The 18,379-nt window shown below is 40.9% G+C and overlaps 1 protein-coding gene across 3 annotated transcripts; it reads right to left on the bottom strand.

The window, feature by feature from the left end:
- Nucleotides 1-755: 755 nt before the first annotated feature.
- LOC101484740 (uncharacterized) lies at nucleotides 756-9,847 on the bottom strand. 3 transcript variants are annotated; one of them, XM_004542780.3, is made up of 12 exons: nucleotides 9,539-9,847; nucleotides 8,023-8,156; nucleotides 5,104-5,219; nucleotides 4,305-4,382; nucleotides 4,182-4,219; nucleotides 3,890-4,023; nucleotides 2,707-2,785; nucleotides 2,482-2,601; nucleotides 2,288-2,377; nucleotides 1,870-1,953; nucleotides 1,557-1,719; nucleotides 756-1,434 (listed from the first exon to the last, which is right to left on the bottom strand). In XM_004542780.3, exons 1-12 carry the CDS (start codon nucleotides 9,658-9,660, stop codon nucleotides 1,243-1,245), a joined length of 1,350 nt encoding a protein of 449 aa, XP_004542837.1. In that variant the 5' UTR covers nucleotides 9,661-9,847; the 3' UTR covers nucleotides 756-1,242. The 3 variants fall into 3 exon arrangements, with proteins under 3 accessions (XP_004542837.1, XP_076732594.1, XP_076732593.1); XM_076876479.1 differs by lacking the exon at nucleotides 9,539-9,847 and having other exon boundaries at nucleotides 5,104-5,591; XM_076876478.1 differs by lacking the exon at nucleotides 9,539-9,847 and having other exon boundaries at nucleotides 5,466-8,150.
- Nucleotides 9,848-18,379: the final 8,532 nt, after the last annotated feature.

Raw genomic sequence — 18,379 nt, 5'->3', positions numbered from 1 at the left:
AAACTAGCAGAGCACTGTCCGTTTGGCTTCAGTGTTTAGTGCAGACATTGGAAAATAAAACTCGTCATTTTATCTGAAAAATATTTAATTTCTCAGAGCCTGGGCTTCTTTTCACTTTAATATGAAAGATTTAATATATTCAACATCCTAAATGTCTAGAAACCTATGCCAGATTAGTCCAAGTTAGGGTTTTAGACACAAGTCCCAGAGACCAGAATTAGCCCAGCAAAGACTCCATTCTGGCCGAGCTTAAGAAAATGTGAAGGTATGCTTAGATTTTCAACTTTTACCTGTCTTATCGGTTTTACCGCTTTTCCTGTTGATCAAGCCACGACACCGAAGTACACAAGCATTTTCTGTGAATTCATGAAAACCATATGTTCTAAATTTATAATTACACAACTTTATTTAAATGGTCCTGCCCACTTCACATCAAAGTGGGCTATATGTGGCCCACATGTAAAATGATCTAACTGAACTGGAAAATTTATGTTTAGAAATCCTCCATCAGCATTAGTTTTATGCCAATAAAGACTTTATGTAGTATTGCTGCACTGGACCTACGTGATGCCAAAGGTTAGCATTACTAATTTAGGCGCATCTGCCTTTGACTAGTTTGAAGGCAAAATTGTCTCTGTGATCAAACAGCTGAACCATGTCTGTGATTTAAGTGTTTTTAAACCAGATGTGAGGATTTTCATATCTGTATCATTAGCCCCCCCAACCTGAGGTGGAAGTTATAAATTTTCACAGTCTTAGCTCTTTAAATAAGCTTTAATATATAAAAGAAATCCTTGATAAAACAATCAGTACTCTCAGATAACAAGAAGCTAAGCTAAGAAGCTTGCATTTTTGGTGAAGACAAGAGACCCGTGCATCACACCACCCCACACAACAGAAATGAAAAAGGTTCATATGTAAAGACAAATAAAAAAAGAAATCTGGTAACACAAGCTAAAGAAACGCAAAGCAAGCCTACTTCCAGTTGTAATCTATTACATCTGTAGCAGCAAAGAGCAGAAAGACCACTTACAGTAAATGTGACAAACCGAGAAAAATGTCAGGGCAGACGATTTTTAGCATCAAACATTTGCAAAAGGGCACGCTTCCCTCCTGTGACAGAAACTGATACATTTCAAACAATTCACATTTTCAGATTCAGCCCAGTAGGAAGGGGGGAAAGATGTAGCTTTTTCACAACCAACATGGAGGGAGAATGTGGGAAAGGACGGGACGGACGAGTCAGTCACTGACGTCCATGTCCTCTTCGTGGCGATCATCGGCACCGTTAACTTTGGCCTGCTTCGCGGAACGTGCTGTGCCATTACCTTCTACCGACCGAGGAGACAAAGCAGAATCGTCCGAGTCCTTCCTGTCGCCTCGCTCCTTCTCGCTGTCGTATCCTTGCTCTTCCTCATCGTAGTCTCTGGTGATCTGGGAAAAGAAGCCGATGCATGAGACACCTCGAAAAAAAAAGTAAAAAAGTACAAACTCCCTCCGACTGGCTAACATTAGAAGAGTGATGCTCACAGGGTCCAAAACCACAACACACCAACCTTAACATCTTTCTCTGCATCTGATTTCCGGTCACGTTCCCTTTCTTTGTCTTTACTCTTCTTTTTCTTGCTGCTGGAGCGCTCCCGTTCTTCACGGCCGCGCTCTTTATCGCTCCTACGGTCCCGGTCCCTTTCCTTCTCCCTCTTCTTCTCTTTTTTGTGTCTGAACAGGATGGAAAGTGAAAAGTCCAGAATAAGATTAGTAATGGATATATGTTTACTTCTCCTTTTAAAAAAAAAATAAAAAATCATTCAGGAGAAACTTAAAATACACATTCAGTGCAGCCAGAAGGTATTAAACACATCAGACAACCTTCGAGGAGATGGAGACGGGGAATTTTTCCTTTTAGGAGACTTCTTAGGAGAACGGCTGGCGCTGCGACTTTTCCTGCGTCTCCTGCAAACAGAACAAAATAATTTAAGTTTTGCACATACGCAGGATATTAGAAGCAGCTGAAATAAATACATTTGACTGAAAACCAAAAATCTAGTATTTCATTAATAACTGTCATATGCATTAAATCTTATTTCCTGTTAAAGCATTAGCAGCTTTATCGTGATTAGGGAAGTACTATACTTAAAAACGTACGTTTAACTATTCTGTTCCTGTTGATTTTGTACTTTGGTAAATCTGACCATAGAACAGTCATTAAATTCTCTTAATATTAAAAGGTCTTTACCAGAATAGAATTCAAGCACACTTGTCAGCTGAAGACCTTGGCTGTACTCACCGGCTCACACTGCGTGACCTCCTCGCTGTGCTGTAGCTTTTGGGTGGTGTTTTGGATTTCCTTCTCCCTGCATCTTCTTTCTTTCGCTCTCTGTAGATAAAAAGAAAACATGCATATAGATTTAGATCTCAGGTTTCCCAGCTGCAGACCTCAGAGTACAGGTTCGAGGACAGGTTTTTACACAGTTAGCACACCTGGATCTGCTGGGAGATCTCCTCCCTCTGTCTCTAGAGTGGGTGTGTCTCTTGCGCGGGCTTTTGGAGCGTCTTCTGCTTCTCGATCTGGATCTGCGCCTCGACCTGCTTCTGGTTCGCCTGAAACCATTCATTCACAACATTTAACTTTGCTGTTCATGTGAAAACAAACAATACAAAGTTTCCTCATCTCAGCTCTGTAGATGATAAGTTTTAGTAAATCACCTGTGTCTTGAATGCGATCGGGACCTCCTCCTTCTGGATCTGGACCTGGACCGAGAGCGCTTCTTCTTTGTCTCCTTATCTGCACGTCAGGAAAATGAAATACAGGTCAAGTTCCAGTACTCTGTGTTTTATCCTTTAAGACCTACCATAGAACCAAGTCCGCCAGAGTTATCTTTATATTTTTACATGCTGTAGTGCCATTTTTGAGAGCATTTCAAGTTGCTATACATCAATACAACCGTTATAGCCCAAATTTTAATGAGATGTAAGCATTAAGTCTATAATAACTACATAAATTGCAAAAAAGTGCAATAAACTACAAAAAATTGAAAATTGTTTTTGTTTGTTTTTTTGAGTGTCTTCATAGTTTTATTTTTGAGATACACCAATTTTTATATACTGCTGGAAAAACAAAAATAAATATTATAATGCAAATTTGCAAAGAAAACAGCACGTGCATCAAAATAAACCATTTCCAGCAGTGCAATTTGAGTTCTAAGCATCCCAGAAACTATTCAGAAAAGCATGAAGTCAAACATGACTTTTAAAAACACCAGTATAGGCATATAAGGCCCCGAAGGTAAAAAACAAAAAAGAGGAAATGGTAAAAAAAAAAAAAAAAAAAAAAAAAAAAGATGCCACTTCCGGTTTCAGCCAGGTAATGGCGGACATACGATAGTTCGCGCTGACGTCTATTCCAACGTAGGAAGTGTTATGAACAGCTGATCGAATTGGCAAAGCGTGTTTCTGGAATATTATGTTTTTGTTGCTGCAAGTGCTTTTTATGCTGTTTTTTGCAAAACTATATGTGGAAGGAAACCGTAATCTAGGACGAGCTGATAGCATAAGAAGTACGTACAACTCCTCCGGTTTCATGTGCAAAAAAAATTATTGCTAGCTTACGTGGTTCCGGTTCTACAGGGATTTAAGAATAGTTACGCAAAACGGAGCGTGCCTGCTCCGTCCGGTTTTAAAGGGTTAACAAACGTTTTTTCTTAACACTGAAAACAAAAGCAAAAACAAACTATTTGCAAACATGAAAACCTGCCAAGGAAATCATCTGAGGAAGTAAGCTGACCTAATAAGTGTTTGTAATGACAGCAGTGCAGACAATCCAGACACTGTTTTATACCGCAAAGCCAACATCCTAGCAACAAGATCTTCTGAACTTTAATGTACTCACGTCCGGGTTCGATAGCAGCAGAAATGAGCGACTGGGCCTCTCTGACTCTCTTCATTGCCTCTTCGATTTCTTTATTAGCTGCGTCAGCCTTCAGCCCAGCATTCAGGTTTATTCCAGCCGCCAGGGGATTCAGTCTAAACAAATAAATATTAATTAGTTGACTCATTACTACAAAACACCAAACAACTGCTTCTTTCCTGTGCCTCAGTTGTTCTACAGTGCCTGGGAAAAATAACAAAAAAAAAAAACCCTAATGCACAGCATTCAAAGAAGAATCTTTAAAGAGACTTACTTTGGATCCGTCATCAATTTCAACAGCTGATCAGCAGCCTGTGTGGAAACGGGAGGATAAAGACTGTCAGTTCAAAACATTCAACATCAACTTCGTTCACTGCCATTTCAGAAAACCTCTCACCTGGGGATTCATACCAGCTCCGGGGAATCCAAACGCTGCCATTGCGTCTATATTGGGTGCACCAAAGGGGTTCGCAAGCTGGAATAAACAAATTTATGTCAGGCCAAGAATATCCAGATACAAACACCTAACAAGTGTTTATGTAATTATATTGGTGCTATCTGATACACTGGGCTAAAAATCACTGTTTATGTGCAGGAGACTAATTTCTCTCATTAGTAAATGGCCAGCGAGGCATGTAAAGATCTGATGTAAGCAGACACGCTGTACATTAACCGATGCTGATATACGCTTTCGACTTGAAATGACAGAAACATGGCAGAGCCGAAGGAGTAACTGATGGATATGCGAGTGGATGAAGGAAAACCATAGACAGGATACTACTTGGTCACAACTTGGCAAGAGACCTGTAACTCGGCAACATGACTGACTGCTTCAAACCATTTATACTAAAAGGATGTGAATGAGCACAATACAATTTTGCATTACCACAATCCTACAAATAACCAAAAAAACAGAAATACAACACAGGGAGAAAAAACAGATTTAAAGAACTATACAAACTACCAGATGGACTTTGAAATGATCCAACTTTAAAACAAAAATAAACAAAAGCCAGTTTATCTGTGAGTCGTATTTTTATGTTATCTTACACTCTGCTTCTGTATGTCTTTAAATGCATAATTACTTTTTCAAAAAAAGGCTTCAAGTTACATTTTGTCATGTCAGAGCAAAAATGTTAAGACTTTTGGTTATGTCACCATGTAACATCCAACACAGTTAAACAGTGAGGTCTTACAGGTGGATTGGGGATGGGATTAGGCATCGGAAGAAGGCCTCCCCCTGGCAGAATTCCTGCAACAGCATTTGCTGGCGCCAGCAGTGACAAAGCTTTAGCCTCATCTGGAATAGATCCTACAGGGATAAAGAAAAAGGCATTAGGAGAGAAGAAAGGTTTCTCACACTCACACTCACACACACACACTACAGAGAAGACATTTTGGAGAAGAAAAAAAAAAAAGAAAAGTGTTCACATTTCTTCACATGTTTACCTCATACATCAGAGAAGAGTTCCCTTAATTCAACATAATCATTGCAGTGACTTAACTATTGCTGGAATAAATCACACTACTCCAATGAACACTGCCAAGAATAGATCACCTGAATGTGTTTTTTAAGTCATGAACCAAACGTTAGCAAGCACAGCTGCTTCTCCAGTTCGGTGTGCCCTCAATTTTCATTTTTGACGTTTACTGAAACAAGCGATTCACGTTGGCGGCTTCGCTACTAAAAGCACACAGAGAAAAATTGAGATACACACACAACAGAGAGAATTTTAGGGATTCGGCAAGAACACTATGCAAACCATCAGCGTCTACTCACCACAAACACATTTCAGAGAATTAAGTAGTTTATATGCTAAATGGCAATAACAAAATTCAGGCTAGATGCTGCCTGCATCATTATCTCAGTATCCTTACCTGTCACTGCATCAATTAACCAAACCTGGACAGAGGATGGTGGGCTGTTTATTTTAAAATGCAAAATACCTCCAATTTTATCTTTTAAATAGCTCATCATCATCTCACACTTAATCCATTCACAAAGAGACATCACCTAAATACAGACACACAACACTTAAACACAAGAGCACACTGGAGAGAGAAAATGCTGCAGGAGACAAAACGGTTGGATGGTATTTTCAGCAGGGCCTGGTATACAGGACTGGCTGAGCCAGGAAAAAGAACTGTAAAACACAACAACAAAAGAAAACCACTGTTAAAGAGGATACTGGACCAACACTACGTCATGTCGGTCGCCTATCTCAGAGGATTTATACCAGAGAGTTTTAGTTCCATGTATTTATTAAATCACTGACTAGTTTTCCCCTTGTCAAGTCTGAAATTACATCGTGAGGTTAAAAAAATGTTTTAAATCTACTCTGTGCAGAGTAGGCTACTTTGGCATTAGTGTGTTTCTGTATTAACTAAAAAATAACCCAGACCCCTGACATATACAATTATTGCACCAGAGCCAAATAACTGGTGTCACTCCCAAGTTGATGTTTTTTAAAGCCATTTTAAAAAAGGATGAGGCTGGAAATATTCTTGTTACTGTCCACAAATCTAGTGAATACCATCTCATGCCTGATTTAGACTTCTGTGGGGCTACAACACAACCTACACAAGTGGTTGCGTTACCAGCATTTATGCTAGTGCTGTAGCATTATGTGTAAATTACTGTGTAATCATGTCCCCGTGTTTTACATGCAGTCCCAGCTGATATAAAAGTGTAAAATTCGGGGATCTTTTCCCCCTCCTGGGTCTCTGTTCTTTGTTTAGGTCATTAAATCACATGCAAACATATTTTCCCTCCAACTTCTGAAATGCACAGGAGGAATCGGCGGTGCTGAACAGACCAACTGCCGTACTTGCGGCTGTATTTCATTATGTTATCATAACATCATGTGATAGCATAGATTTCCGACACAGATTTCCAGCTGATCAGGTGTAAAACTTTCAGAAATATATTGTCTGACTTCTATAGAAGGCGAAGTGGTTTCTTTAAAAACATACAGTAAACGTAAAGTACTGTGGTGTTATTCAAACAACTGTCCATCTGCTGGGGACTACTTCCAGCTGTTGTTTAAAATCTGTTTGCGTATGCTAGTGAGCTTTTAAAAGAGCATGATGGTGCCTGAGGCACCGACTCTAAATAAACTGCATCAGCTGCAATTACCCTAATGAACAAACAAGCATTTACTAGTCTGTGGACTTGAATGGCCTCTGTGTTTTCATGGGATTTGTTGACATTAAAAAAGTGATGAATACAGGCAGCCTTATCTGCAAAGGAACCGTTTCTTAACCATAAAACACTTGACCAAGCAGCCCTCAAAAGTGTCGTTAAATAGTGCAGAATTTGCACAGTTTCAGGTTATGCCCTAGAAATCTGAACTTTATTCTCAAAACCACCTGGGAAAGACAATTTAGACAGAAGGAAAGAAAAAGACAAGGCAGAGAAAGAAAAAAAAGGAGACAAAATGAGAAGAGAGAGAGAGTGGTGGGGCTTGTATGCTTGCTGGCCTTTGCAAATGTCTACAATTCCCTGTTGGCAGGCAGAGGACCACTTTCAGCCATCAACGAGGGGGCTGCTTTTGCCTTCTTCACTACAAAAATTACACACACACACATACACACACACACACATACACACACAAATAACAGAGAGAAGTTTAACAGGGGGTAGTCCAATATATGGTGAGAATAAAAATGCATTTGGTTAAGCATTTCAAGTACATCACTTCTGAACTTTGACGTGCCTGTGGTGCCCACAGATGTCCGTGTCCTGGTGTGTAAAGCAGAGTTTGGTACACTGAACTTTCTGAGCGCAGAGCACATTACTGTTTTAGTCAGAGACAAACACCTCACTATATCCCGAACAACTTAACTCCAGGTAACAAAGATCTGTTTAAGGGCTGTTGTGCTAAAACAGATGTGCAATGCGCTAAAACAGTTCACCACAAATCTGACAGCAGAAGTCTGCTTTAAACACACGAGCCATGGGAGGAGAATGGCAATACCACTTTCATTCAAAATTATCTTACAAAGCTCATATAAGCATGCCAGGGTGAATTCACAGGAGACGGGAAAAACCAACAACAACCTTTTTACAGTCTTGCACCATCACAATTCATTCAACAATGAGCTTTTATACAAACCTTCAGCAAACGGGACCACTATCAGCGCTCTGTCCACAAACACCGTGTTAGTCAGATGCTGAGACACACCAACAGACTCTGGCTCCTGGAACTTCACAAAGCACACCCGGGATGTCACCGGCATCGGCGAATCACTATAGAAGTGGTCAAGAAGAATGACGTGAATAAACTGCAATAAAAAACATTTTTACAAAATCTAAACATTGCTTTCTTCAGCCTCTTTTGACATCCCGATGTAACACTGAAAATGCAAGGAGCAGCAATAGCAAAGGTAGAGGAGTATAAATGCCTGGTATCAACCGTCCAAATCAACGGTTCACAAGTGAGGTGGAGAAAAGATTGGAGCAGGGTGGAGTGGATCGAGACAAATGTCAGGGTGATTTGTGACAGAAGGATGGTGGCGAGTGTGAAAGAAAGAGTACATAAAACTGTAGCGAGACCTGCTATGATGTATGGTTTAAATACAGTGGCACTGACAAATAGACAGGAGGCTGACGCTAAGATGTTAAGACTTTGACTTTGAGTGAGCAGGATGGACAAAATCAGAAATGAGTACATCAGAGGGACAGCACATGGAAAAAAGGATTAGATGATTTGGACACATCCAGAGGAGGGACAGTGGATATATTAGACAAAGGATGTTGAATATGGGGTTAACAGGCAGGAAGAAAATTGGGAAACCAGAGAGGGGGTTCATGGATGTAGTGAAGGAGGACATGCAGAGGATTGGTGTGACAGAGGATGCTGCTAGGGATAGGGTGAGATTGAGGCAGATGGTCAGCTGTGGATCCCTAAAGGGAGCAGCTGGAGAAAAATGTTCTGACAACCTGATGTGGTCCAGTGGCACCCACATGCTGTGTTAGTCACTTAAGTGTGGATTTGACACACAACAAATATATGCAGACAGAGTTTAAAGCAGATTTATAACATACACTTTAAACAGAAATAAATACAAGTACCCAGGCCCTGACTGTATACTTTAGAAGAAAATTTACTGTGGACTGTTGGAAAGACTCAATTATAATAAAAACGACTGGGGAAAGGAGGGGTAGAGTTATCCTAACCCTAACAAAACATCGGAGAGACCGTTAAAGTTAATACAACTAATTTTTCCCTTCCTCACAAGCTCGACTTGGGCGTGTTTATATTAATTATTAATCACTTTTGCTGCATTTCCTCTCATTGATAAAAAGAGACTTTACATACTTTGAAAAACAAGACACTACGGTAACATTAAGACCCAAATAAACACCGAGGGGGACATATTAAGCCTAAATACACGTTTTTATCCCTGTTTAGGAAATAAGCAGACTATCAAAGACATAAATAGGATTAACGCGTGGTTCATGAGGCCAGACAAAGACATTATAAAAGACTGCGGGCCAGGTCACTGGTTAGCATGGACCTACGCGTGCATGCTAACCAGTCTACCGAGTCTACTAGGAAACACGACCAAACAGCCTGTGACTACATTATTAAAGCCGCTAATAAGCCCACAGACAATTATTTAACTTACTCTGGCGGAAATAACTTCAGCTCTTCGATGGTTCCCAGAAAACCGAACAGTGTCCTCATCTGCTCCGACGTTGTGCTCGGCGACACGTTCGTCACCTGCACCACCTTCGTTGTGTAGCTCATTTTCCCGACTTAAAACCTTTGTAACACAACCGCCAACTGCTAGTATTAAACCACACTACCGTCTATCCGCTGGTTACAAAACCAATTTTGGGTTTGTTTGGTAATTTTTTTCTGGGTATGCGCTAACTAGCGACTACAGCAAACTGTAGCGTTTCGCCGCCATCTTGGGTAATTATGGATTGAAATGCGCATGCGTGTAGCGAAACTGGCGGTTTTAAAGTAAATTATTAAAACAGCACATCATCAAGTCTGGAGGCTACTTTACCTTCATGGAATAAATCGACCGTCCTTTAAAGAAGCGTACTACAAGGTTTGTACTATGTAGAAATACTTTTGACCTGCAATTAATTACCAGCAGAGGGCGCCCTTTATTTTCATTTTTACATACAAGACGTGGCCAAAGCGCCTCATTCAGTATTGATGAGAAGTTTTGGGGAAACTACTTAAGCATAGCTTTTCAACCAACCAACATGAATTAATCCAGTCTGGTCAACTAAAGCTATTTAGAAAAAGCCATCCCTTTATGACATTTCTAAAAGGATTTATTGCGTTTAACTGGGAATATGATTGCCATTCAATGTGGAATAAAGTTGAATAATAATATCTATCAATCTATCTTGCCTTCATCTGCCTTCACACGCATAATTCATCCCAAAGGTGTTCTGTTCTGGTTGAGGCCAGGTGCAGGCCAGTCAAGTTCCTCACACCAAACTTCCTCATCCATGTCTTTATGGATCTAGCTTTGAGCACTGGTGCACACTCATGTTGGAAGAGGAAGGGGCCATCCCCAAACCGTTCCCACAAAGTTGGGAGCATGTAATACTTCATTGTATGATGAAGATTGACCAAATCTCCAGAAAAACAACCCTAGACCCTAATGCCCCCTCCACCTAATTTTAGTTTTTGCACAGTGCATTTAGACAAGTACAGTTCTCCTTGCAGCCTCCAAACCCATACTCGGCCATCAGCAGAGGTGTGGACTCGAGTCACATGACTTGGACTCGAGTCAGACTCGAGTCATTAATTTTATGACTTTAGACTTGACTTGAAAAAATGTTCTAAGACTTGTGACTTGACTTGGACTTTTACACCAATGACTTGGGACTTGAATTGGACTTGAACCGGTTTACTTGAAAAGACTTGATATTTCACCCCAAATATAAAATTTAACATGCATATTATATAGAGATTGAAAATGTGACGTCATTCACGGGTAGAACCGCAAAGGATTCTGGGAACTCGTGGCAAGCGGTACTAGCGCACGCAGGCTTTCAATTGAAATCAGTTATACAGCAATAAAAAGAAACACAAAAATGTCAAGAAGCTGTTGTATTATTAACTGCAATAGCCGGTCGCATGACAGCCACGGGAAGCCGACGGGTAAAGAGATCGGTTGTTATCGGATTACGTCGTTGAAGAGAAATTGTTCGAGCCATGTTTCCGAAGTAACAAAGACGCGACGGGTGGCCTGGATTGCAGCCATTCAAAGACAAAATATAACGTCCCAGAACACTCCAGCTCACAGGTTAGTCTGCTCCAAGCATTTACACAAAGGTCAGTCTGCTGTTGTAGTTAATACGTCATTTTTCTTAACATAATTGGTGATATAGGTTACAAGCAAGTCTGGCGCTGAACAGAAATTGTCGCGCTATGCTCCTTTGTTTATTGTGCATAAATAGTGAATTGTCCTGACACAATATTGCGTTTTGCTTCTGTTATTATGGTACATTGACAAAAACATATACTTTTATTCACAGGATAAAACAGGTTTTTTGTATCACTAATTGCCCAGTGCGATTACAGTATTGTTGTCACTGCTACATTTCTGTGATGCTACCAGAAATTATTTCCACTGCTAATTAATTACCATTGAGCTCAAAGGTTATATTAATAAACGGTTAACGAATGTGTATTTATGACGACGATTTGTGAGACTGGTAAACTTATGATACGTACGATGGTCTTTCGTTCTACACGGTGCATTTCAAGGTCCTGCACCCATCCGTCGGTAAACTGTACCTGGGCTTGTTGCAGTGACCGGAAGTTACTAAACTTCATGAGTGTATGCACTCACTCCAAGAACCGTATGATTATAAATATGCATATAAATATGCTACAATGAGATAGCTGACTTCATCTAACTAGCAAATGTTTTCCAGGCTACGTTGGTGATGCAGTTTTTAAAAAAAAATGATATTTAAAAAAAAAAATCATTTATTTATGTATGATATTTTTGTCATGCGATTTTAAAGCCAGTCCTACAACCGCATCCAAGAATAACATGCAGCTTATCTCAGAACCGTCGGTGAAAATTATCCTTGGAGCTAGGTTTAATTGAGCTGCATTTTAAAGAGGTGCAATTGTGGCGCCCTGAGTATTTTGAGCATTAAGAACAAGTCTCAGATGTGTTCCTTATGTGTTCGTGCCCACCCCCCATCATCATTTTTTGCTATTTGTTGTGACAATAGTTTGCATCATAACACAGAGCGAAAAGCTCATTTGCTCCCACCTGATGTGATGTTAGGGCGATATTTAGTTTCGCCAGTAGGTGGCAGTGGCGGCTCAGCCAAACGGGTAACTGGCAAAATAATCCTTCACAAAAGTAACGCAGGCCAGTTATTACAATGGAAGCCGCCAGTAACACTGAATTGTTTTGCTGTGTTTCAGGTGAGAGCAATATACGAGAACTACATACATTTATGTAAAGTTGATGCTTATTTAACATGTTTGGAGTGTAATTCTTGTTTATATGGTGTTTAATGTGAGCGAATAAGGGAGTTGTTTCACGTTATCTGTGGGTAAGGCTAGTAACATTTGTGCGTTAGCTAAGTCATGTTAGCCTCCTGCATTAATCTCTGTAACCGTGTTGTCCCATCAGTAAGGTGAAAGGAAACTATTAGCTGGTTTCAGTTAAAGTTATAGGAAATAGACCAGCCAGTACATGTTATGTTGTCTATTGTTACTGGTCATTTTCTCTGTGTGTTAAGGGCTGATTAATACATGGCCATTACACGTATGACACAAAAGTAACGCAGGCCAGTTATTACAATGGAAGCCGCCAGTAACACTGAATTGTTTTGCTGTGTTTCAGCGCAATAAATCTTCATGTGCACCTGAATGAACCCTGTCGTCCTTCAGTGTGTAACACAATTTCACAATTTGTGTATATTTTCTAAGTTCACTATTTTGTCATGTGTTGAGAAAAACACAGATTTAAAAATTACATGGTCTTAGAGATAGGGTGAGAGGTTCGGCCATCCGGGAGGGGCTCAGAGTAGAGCAGCTGCTGCTCCACATCGAAAGGAGCCAGCTGAGGTGGTTCGGGCATCTGACAAGGATGCCCCCTGGGCGCCTCCTGGGTGAGGTGTTCCAGGCATGTCCCACCGGGAGGAGGCCCCGGGGCAGACCCAGGACACGCTGGAGAGATTATATCTCTCGGCTGGCCTGGGAACGCCTTGGTATTCCCCCGGATAAGCTGGAGGAGGTGGCTGGGGAGAGGGAGGTCTGGGCCTCTTTGCTTAGGCTGCTGCCCCCGCGACCCGGCCCCGGACAAAGCGGATGAAAATGGATGGATGGATGGTCTAATATTTACATTTAGCATAACTGCAACATGCTTTTTTTCGGGGGTTTTTTTAAAGACTCGAAAGGACTTGAAATTCAAAATTTCAGACTTGTGACTTTACTCGGACTTTTACACCAGTGACTTGAGACTCGACTCTGACTTGCCTGACATTACTTGAGACTTGACTTGAGACTTGAGGATAAAGACTTGAGACTTACTTGAGACTTGCAAAACAATGACTTGGTCCCACCTCTGGCCATCAGATTGCTAGATGGAGAAGCGTGATTCGTCACGACAGAGAACATGTCTCCACTGATCTAGAATCCAGTGGCAGCGTGCTTTACACCTGTTACAGGCGTGGCCCTTTAAGGATGAGCCTGATGGGAAATGTGTGCGGGGCGGAGAGCAAAAAAAGACGGAAAAAGGAAGAGTAACGGTTAACTACAGAAGAGACGAAGAGAAAGTAAATAAAAGGAATATAATAACTCCCTCGACAGCCAGAGTTGTATCGGCGATGCCCGCTATGAGTAAACTGTTTCAGCCCACTGTACGCGGTGTTCGTACCTTGGAGGAGAAATAAAGGTTCGGTAAAGCAGTTTCCTACGTCTCCCTCGATCTTCTTGCTAGCGGAGTTGACCTGTATACTATAGTAAGCTGTTGCCGGTGTTGTGCCAAAAAGTGATTGTCTGCCAAAAACTGATTTCCGGTATTTGCCAAAAAGCGATTGCTCATATTTAAAGTGGTATAAGTAACTTGTTGGGCTATAATATGTTAAACATATGTCAAATGCATCCCTTATGGATGACATAAAGTCATCTTGAGCCACAAACAACATTCGTGTAGCAAGATACAAGCCGCAATCAGTTTTTGGCAGCGACTTTTATATAACCTTTATTTATGCAGTAAAAAAAAATCTCATTAACATTAAAAATGTATTTTGTAAGAGTAAGTTGCCCAACAGGACAGCAGAAATGGCAGCAAATATTACAATAGTTCTGTAAAAATATTTTAAGTGGGGATAAAGGACCGGATTGGTTATAATGTAAGTACAAGTTGTAAAGATACTTAAAAAACAGATAATTTTTTAATTCTTTATGTAACCCCTTTGTATCCCCTGTTCACCGAAGTCTATTTACGAACATACGTAAAGATATTACACATAAAAAATACACAGAAACACTGGAAATCAGTTTTTGGCAGACAATCACTTTTTGGCACAACACCGGCTGCGAGTCAGTTACGGAACCTTCAAGTAACTGCCAGAGGTTTCCTTACTACGGTTCGGGGCCGCGGATCTGGCGCGGTAACACACCACTGCATCCAAAACTTTGCATTGCAATGTAAACTACTGCAAGGCTTGCAGCTGCTCAGCCACCCATTCCATGAGGTTCTCTAATACCATTATTATCTTTGCAAATGATTATCTGCCAGGCTGCTATGTTGAATAGAGGCAACGATAACATGATGTATGACAGATTTCCTGTGTCTGTCCTTAAGGCAGCAGAGCTGAGTCAGTCTGTTAGAGAAGCTGCTCCACTACCTGTCCAGTAATAATAATAATGGATTAGATTTATATAGCGCTTTTCAAGGCACCCAAAGCGCTTTACAATACCACTATTCATTCACTCTCACATTCATACACTGGTGGAGGCAAGCTACAGTTGTAGCCACAGCTGCCCTGGGGCAGACTGACAGAAGCGAGGCTGCCATATCGTGCCATCGGCCCCTCTGGCCTACACCAGTAAGCAAGTAGGGTAAAGTGTCTTGCCCAGGGACACAACGACCAGGACAGAGAGCCCAGGGATCGAACCGGCGACCTTCCGGTTACAGATGCGATTCCCAACCTCCTGAGCCACGGTCGCAGTAAGTGGTACAGAGGGTGGTCAGGATTACAATGATGGATTACAGTTTTTTCAGTGACCACCTCTCCACCACAGTTTCAAAAGGGTCCAGTTTGCAAGAAATCACAGAGCCTGTCTTCCTCTTCAGGTTATCCAGTCTGCTGGTGTCTCCAGCTCAGATGCTGCTTCCCCCTGCAGAACACAGCAAAGTACAATGTGCTCACTACAACTGAGTGATAGAAAACCTTGAGCACACATTGAAGGATTTCAGTTTCATGGGAAAAAGAGGCTGCTCATCCACTTTTTTTTCACAGCCTCTGTGTCAGTCTTCAAATTCATCCTCTTGTCGTCAGGTACTCATCCACCACATCAACATCTTGACCCGTGTTTGTCGTGGGACATGTCTCTTTGTTCTGAAGTCAAACACCATCGCCACCCCGGATTTGAAGCAGATGATTCCTCCCAGAACTCTCAACAAAATCATCAACTTGTGCTCTGTACTCTTTTTCCTGCTCATCACTAATAGATCCATCCACTCCACAATCAGTCAGAGTATTTCTGTAGGTGGCATGTACTGCCCATCAATAAAACAGACAGTCTCACATACTGCAGCCTACCTGTCAGGTAGTCAGTAATCCATGAGATTGTGGACATGTTTCATCTCTGTCAGTCGCAGCTCCTGGCTTTTGTTACATGAACTCGAGAAATTAAAGATGGTGATCCTCACCTTGCAGTCATTACTATCTAGATGGAAGAAAATATAAAAGTGGGAGTGGTGTGACGACTTGTTTCACTCATGAGTTTAATCTAAAGCAGATATTTTAGACTATGTTTACTGACTTTCAGTAGACTGCGTGGTTTAAATGGCCTCAGCAAGTGGAAGAAGTTGGTGAAGTTGTCTGGAGATGGATCTGATTGGTGATAATAACCTGCAGACTTGACATCTGAACAAACGCCACCGGGGGGATGTAGCTGAGAGCCAGAGGAGGGAAAAGTAACATTGTTTTTTCAATGAAGCTGAAACTATTTTGTTCCAAAGTTTACAACTTCCTCAAAAATGAAAAACTCCAGATCTAAGTCATACTTGCAGTCTCGTGACTTATTCTAAAATCTCACTGATCTGGTTTTGATTTTGAAACATTATCTTACTCTTTCTTTTCTTACAAAATCATTAAATTTAAAATACAAAAAAGAAAAAATATGAAGCCAAATTACTGTCGCAGATCCTCCCTGAGGCCATATTGCGTTTCTAACAGTTTTTTTTAGCTGTGAGATCTCGTTTAAAGACTTCCGGTGTTAACAGCTGAATGAGCGCACTTTGGATTTGGTAAGTTAAATTATTGCAGACACTGCAGCTGTATCAGCATGAACACATTTGCAGTAACAAATCATAGTTATCAGCTGCATCGACTCTTTCCAAAGCTCATCCAGTGTATCTTTTTTATATTTTCACAATGAAATGCAATCACATCCTAAAAAGGCTCTGTTTTAAAAACTCTTTTTAAAACCGACCAGCTTCTCAGCATCGATCCACTCTGTTGCCTGGATAAAATAAGGTGCAGCAACATCATACACTAAAAGATCTCTTTTCAAGCCCAGAGTCTCATTAGGCTGAAATTATAATGAACAGTCTACCACCTGTTTTTCAGTTCAAAGACGAGTACTGTCTCATTTGTATTGGCGATATCATCAAAGACCCTTTGCTGCTTGTGATCGCAGAGATTAAGCTGCTTCACTGTGACTGCATGCTCTAAGGCATCAATCCTCAAAAAATCTCTAATCTTTGCTGTAGTGTGCTCGATATTAGTCCATTTTGATGCTCTGTGCAAACATCGTAAAGCAGTCTGCAGACTGACGGAGGTTAAAAGGTGTTCTTTGTTCTTTGTTTCTTTGCATTTACTTGACTTGTTTGTGGTCTAATCAGCTGTTTGTTTCTTATACTCACTGTTTTGGGTGCTGATTATATTTGATGTGTTACTTGTGCCGACCCCTTAAAGCTGCGATTATCACCGTAGAACTCAGAGATGCTTTGTTTCTTTCCCGAGAGATTATCACAACAATGTTTTGCGTTTCCCATTCATTCAGTTCATGTGTTGGCTGAGGCCGCTACGTCACACAGCAGTGACACAACTCTCTCCTAACGATGTTTTTTCCCCCAGGAGGAACAATACAGCGTTTGTCTTCAGGATAATCCTTTTCACCTGGATTATCGCGGCGCTGAGACAAGCAAGTTAAGGCATTTTGTGCTCAGAGCAAAGAACAACTGGCCACATTTCATCCAAGTAGCATTTTGTATAACAGTCATTGTACAATCCCACCTAATGATGGCAGTGAGGTTTAACTGAAAACATTTCTTATTTTTATTTAGTACTAATGTCCAAAAAGGAAAAAAATAGTGTTAAAGTGCAGATAGCAGTGAGTTTATCTCATTTATTTCATTTCTGGGTCAAAATTACCTGTTTGTTTTCCCCACATACTGACTACTGACTGCAGTCCTGGGATGAGACTACGTAACTACACCATATAGTTCAGTAGCTTGTAGAATCACCTTTAGCAGCAAGTAATTGTTCTCTGTGCGACATTATCAGTTTTTCACACTGTTGTGGAGGAATTTTACGCCACTCTTCTTTACAACGTTGCTTCAGTTCATTGAGGTTTGTGGGCAGCTCTCTAAAGGTCCTGCCACAAAAATTTCACTCAGGTCAAGGTCTGGACTTTGACTGGACCACTACAACATCTTTTTTTCAGCCATTCTGTTGTAGATTTGCTGCTGGGCTTCAGATTATTATACTGTTGCATGACCCAGTTTTGGACAAGGTTTAGCTTTTGAACAGATGGCCTCACATTTGACTGTAGAACACTTTGATATACAGAGAAGTTCATGGTCAACTCAGTGATGAAAGCTGCCCAAGTCCTGTGACTGCAAAACAGCCAAAATCAGCACCCCTCCACCGCTGTGCTACACGGTTAGTATGAGGTGTTTGAGATGATATACGGGACAGCATTCCAGGAGTTTTATGGTTTGTTCAGAGGACACTGAACTAAACTGTGCTACCATGTTCTTTTTACTGCTTCCAAACGGTCTTATACTGCCATGAACTTTAACATTTAACATGCTAACTGAGGCACACAGTCTGACCTTGGGGTCCACTCCTGGGAAAATTGTGGCATTGTGTTAACACATCTCAATGCTCCACACTTGCAAACTGCCAAAACCTTTAACAGAGATGCTCACAGATTACTGATGATCATTTAGAGTTCATTTGATTAGCAGCACCTAGCTTCTACTTACCCTATGTATACTTGAAATTACAAA

This window comes from Maylandia zebra, linkage group LG18, assembly GCF_041146795.1.
Source record: "Maylandia zebra isolate NMK-2024a linkage group LG18, Mzebra_GT3a, whole genome shotgun sequence".
NCBI lineage: Eukaryota > Metazoa > Chordata > Actinopteri > Cichliformes > Cichlidae > Maylandia > Maylandia zebra.
The sequence above is the reverse complement of the archived record's forward strand: the minus strand, read 5'-3'. Positions and strand labels throughout refer to the sequence as shown.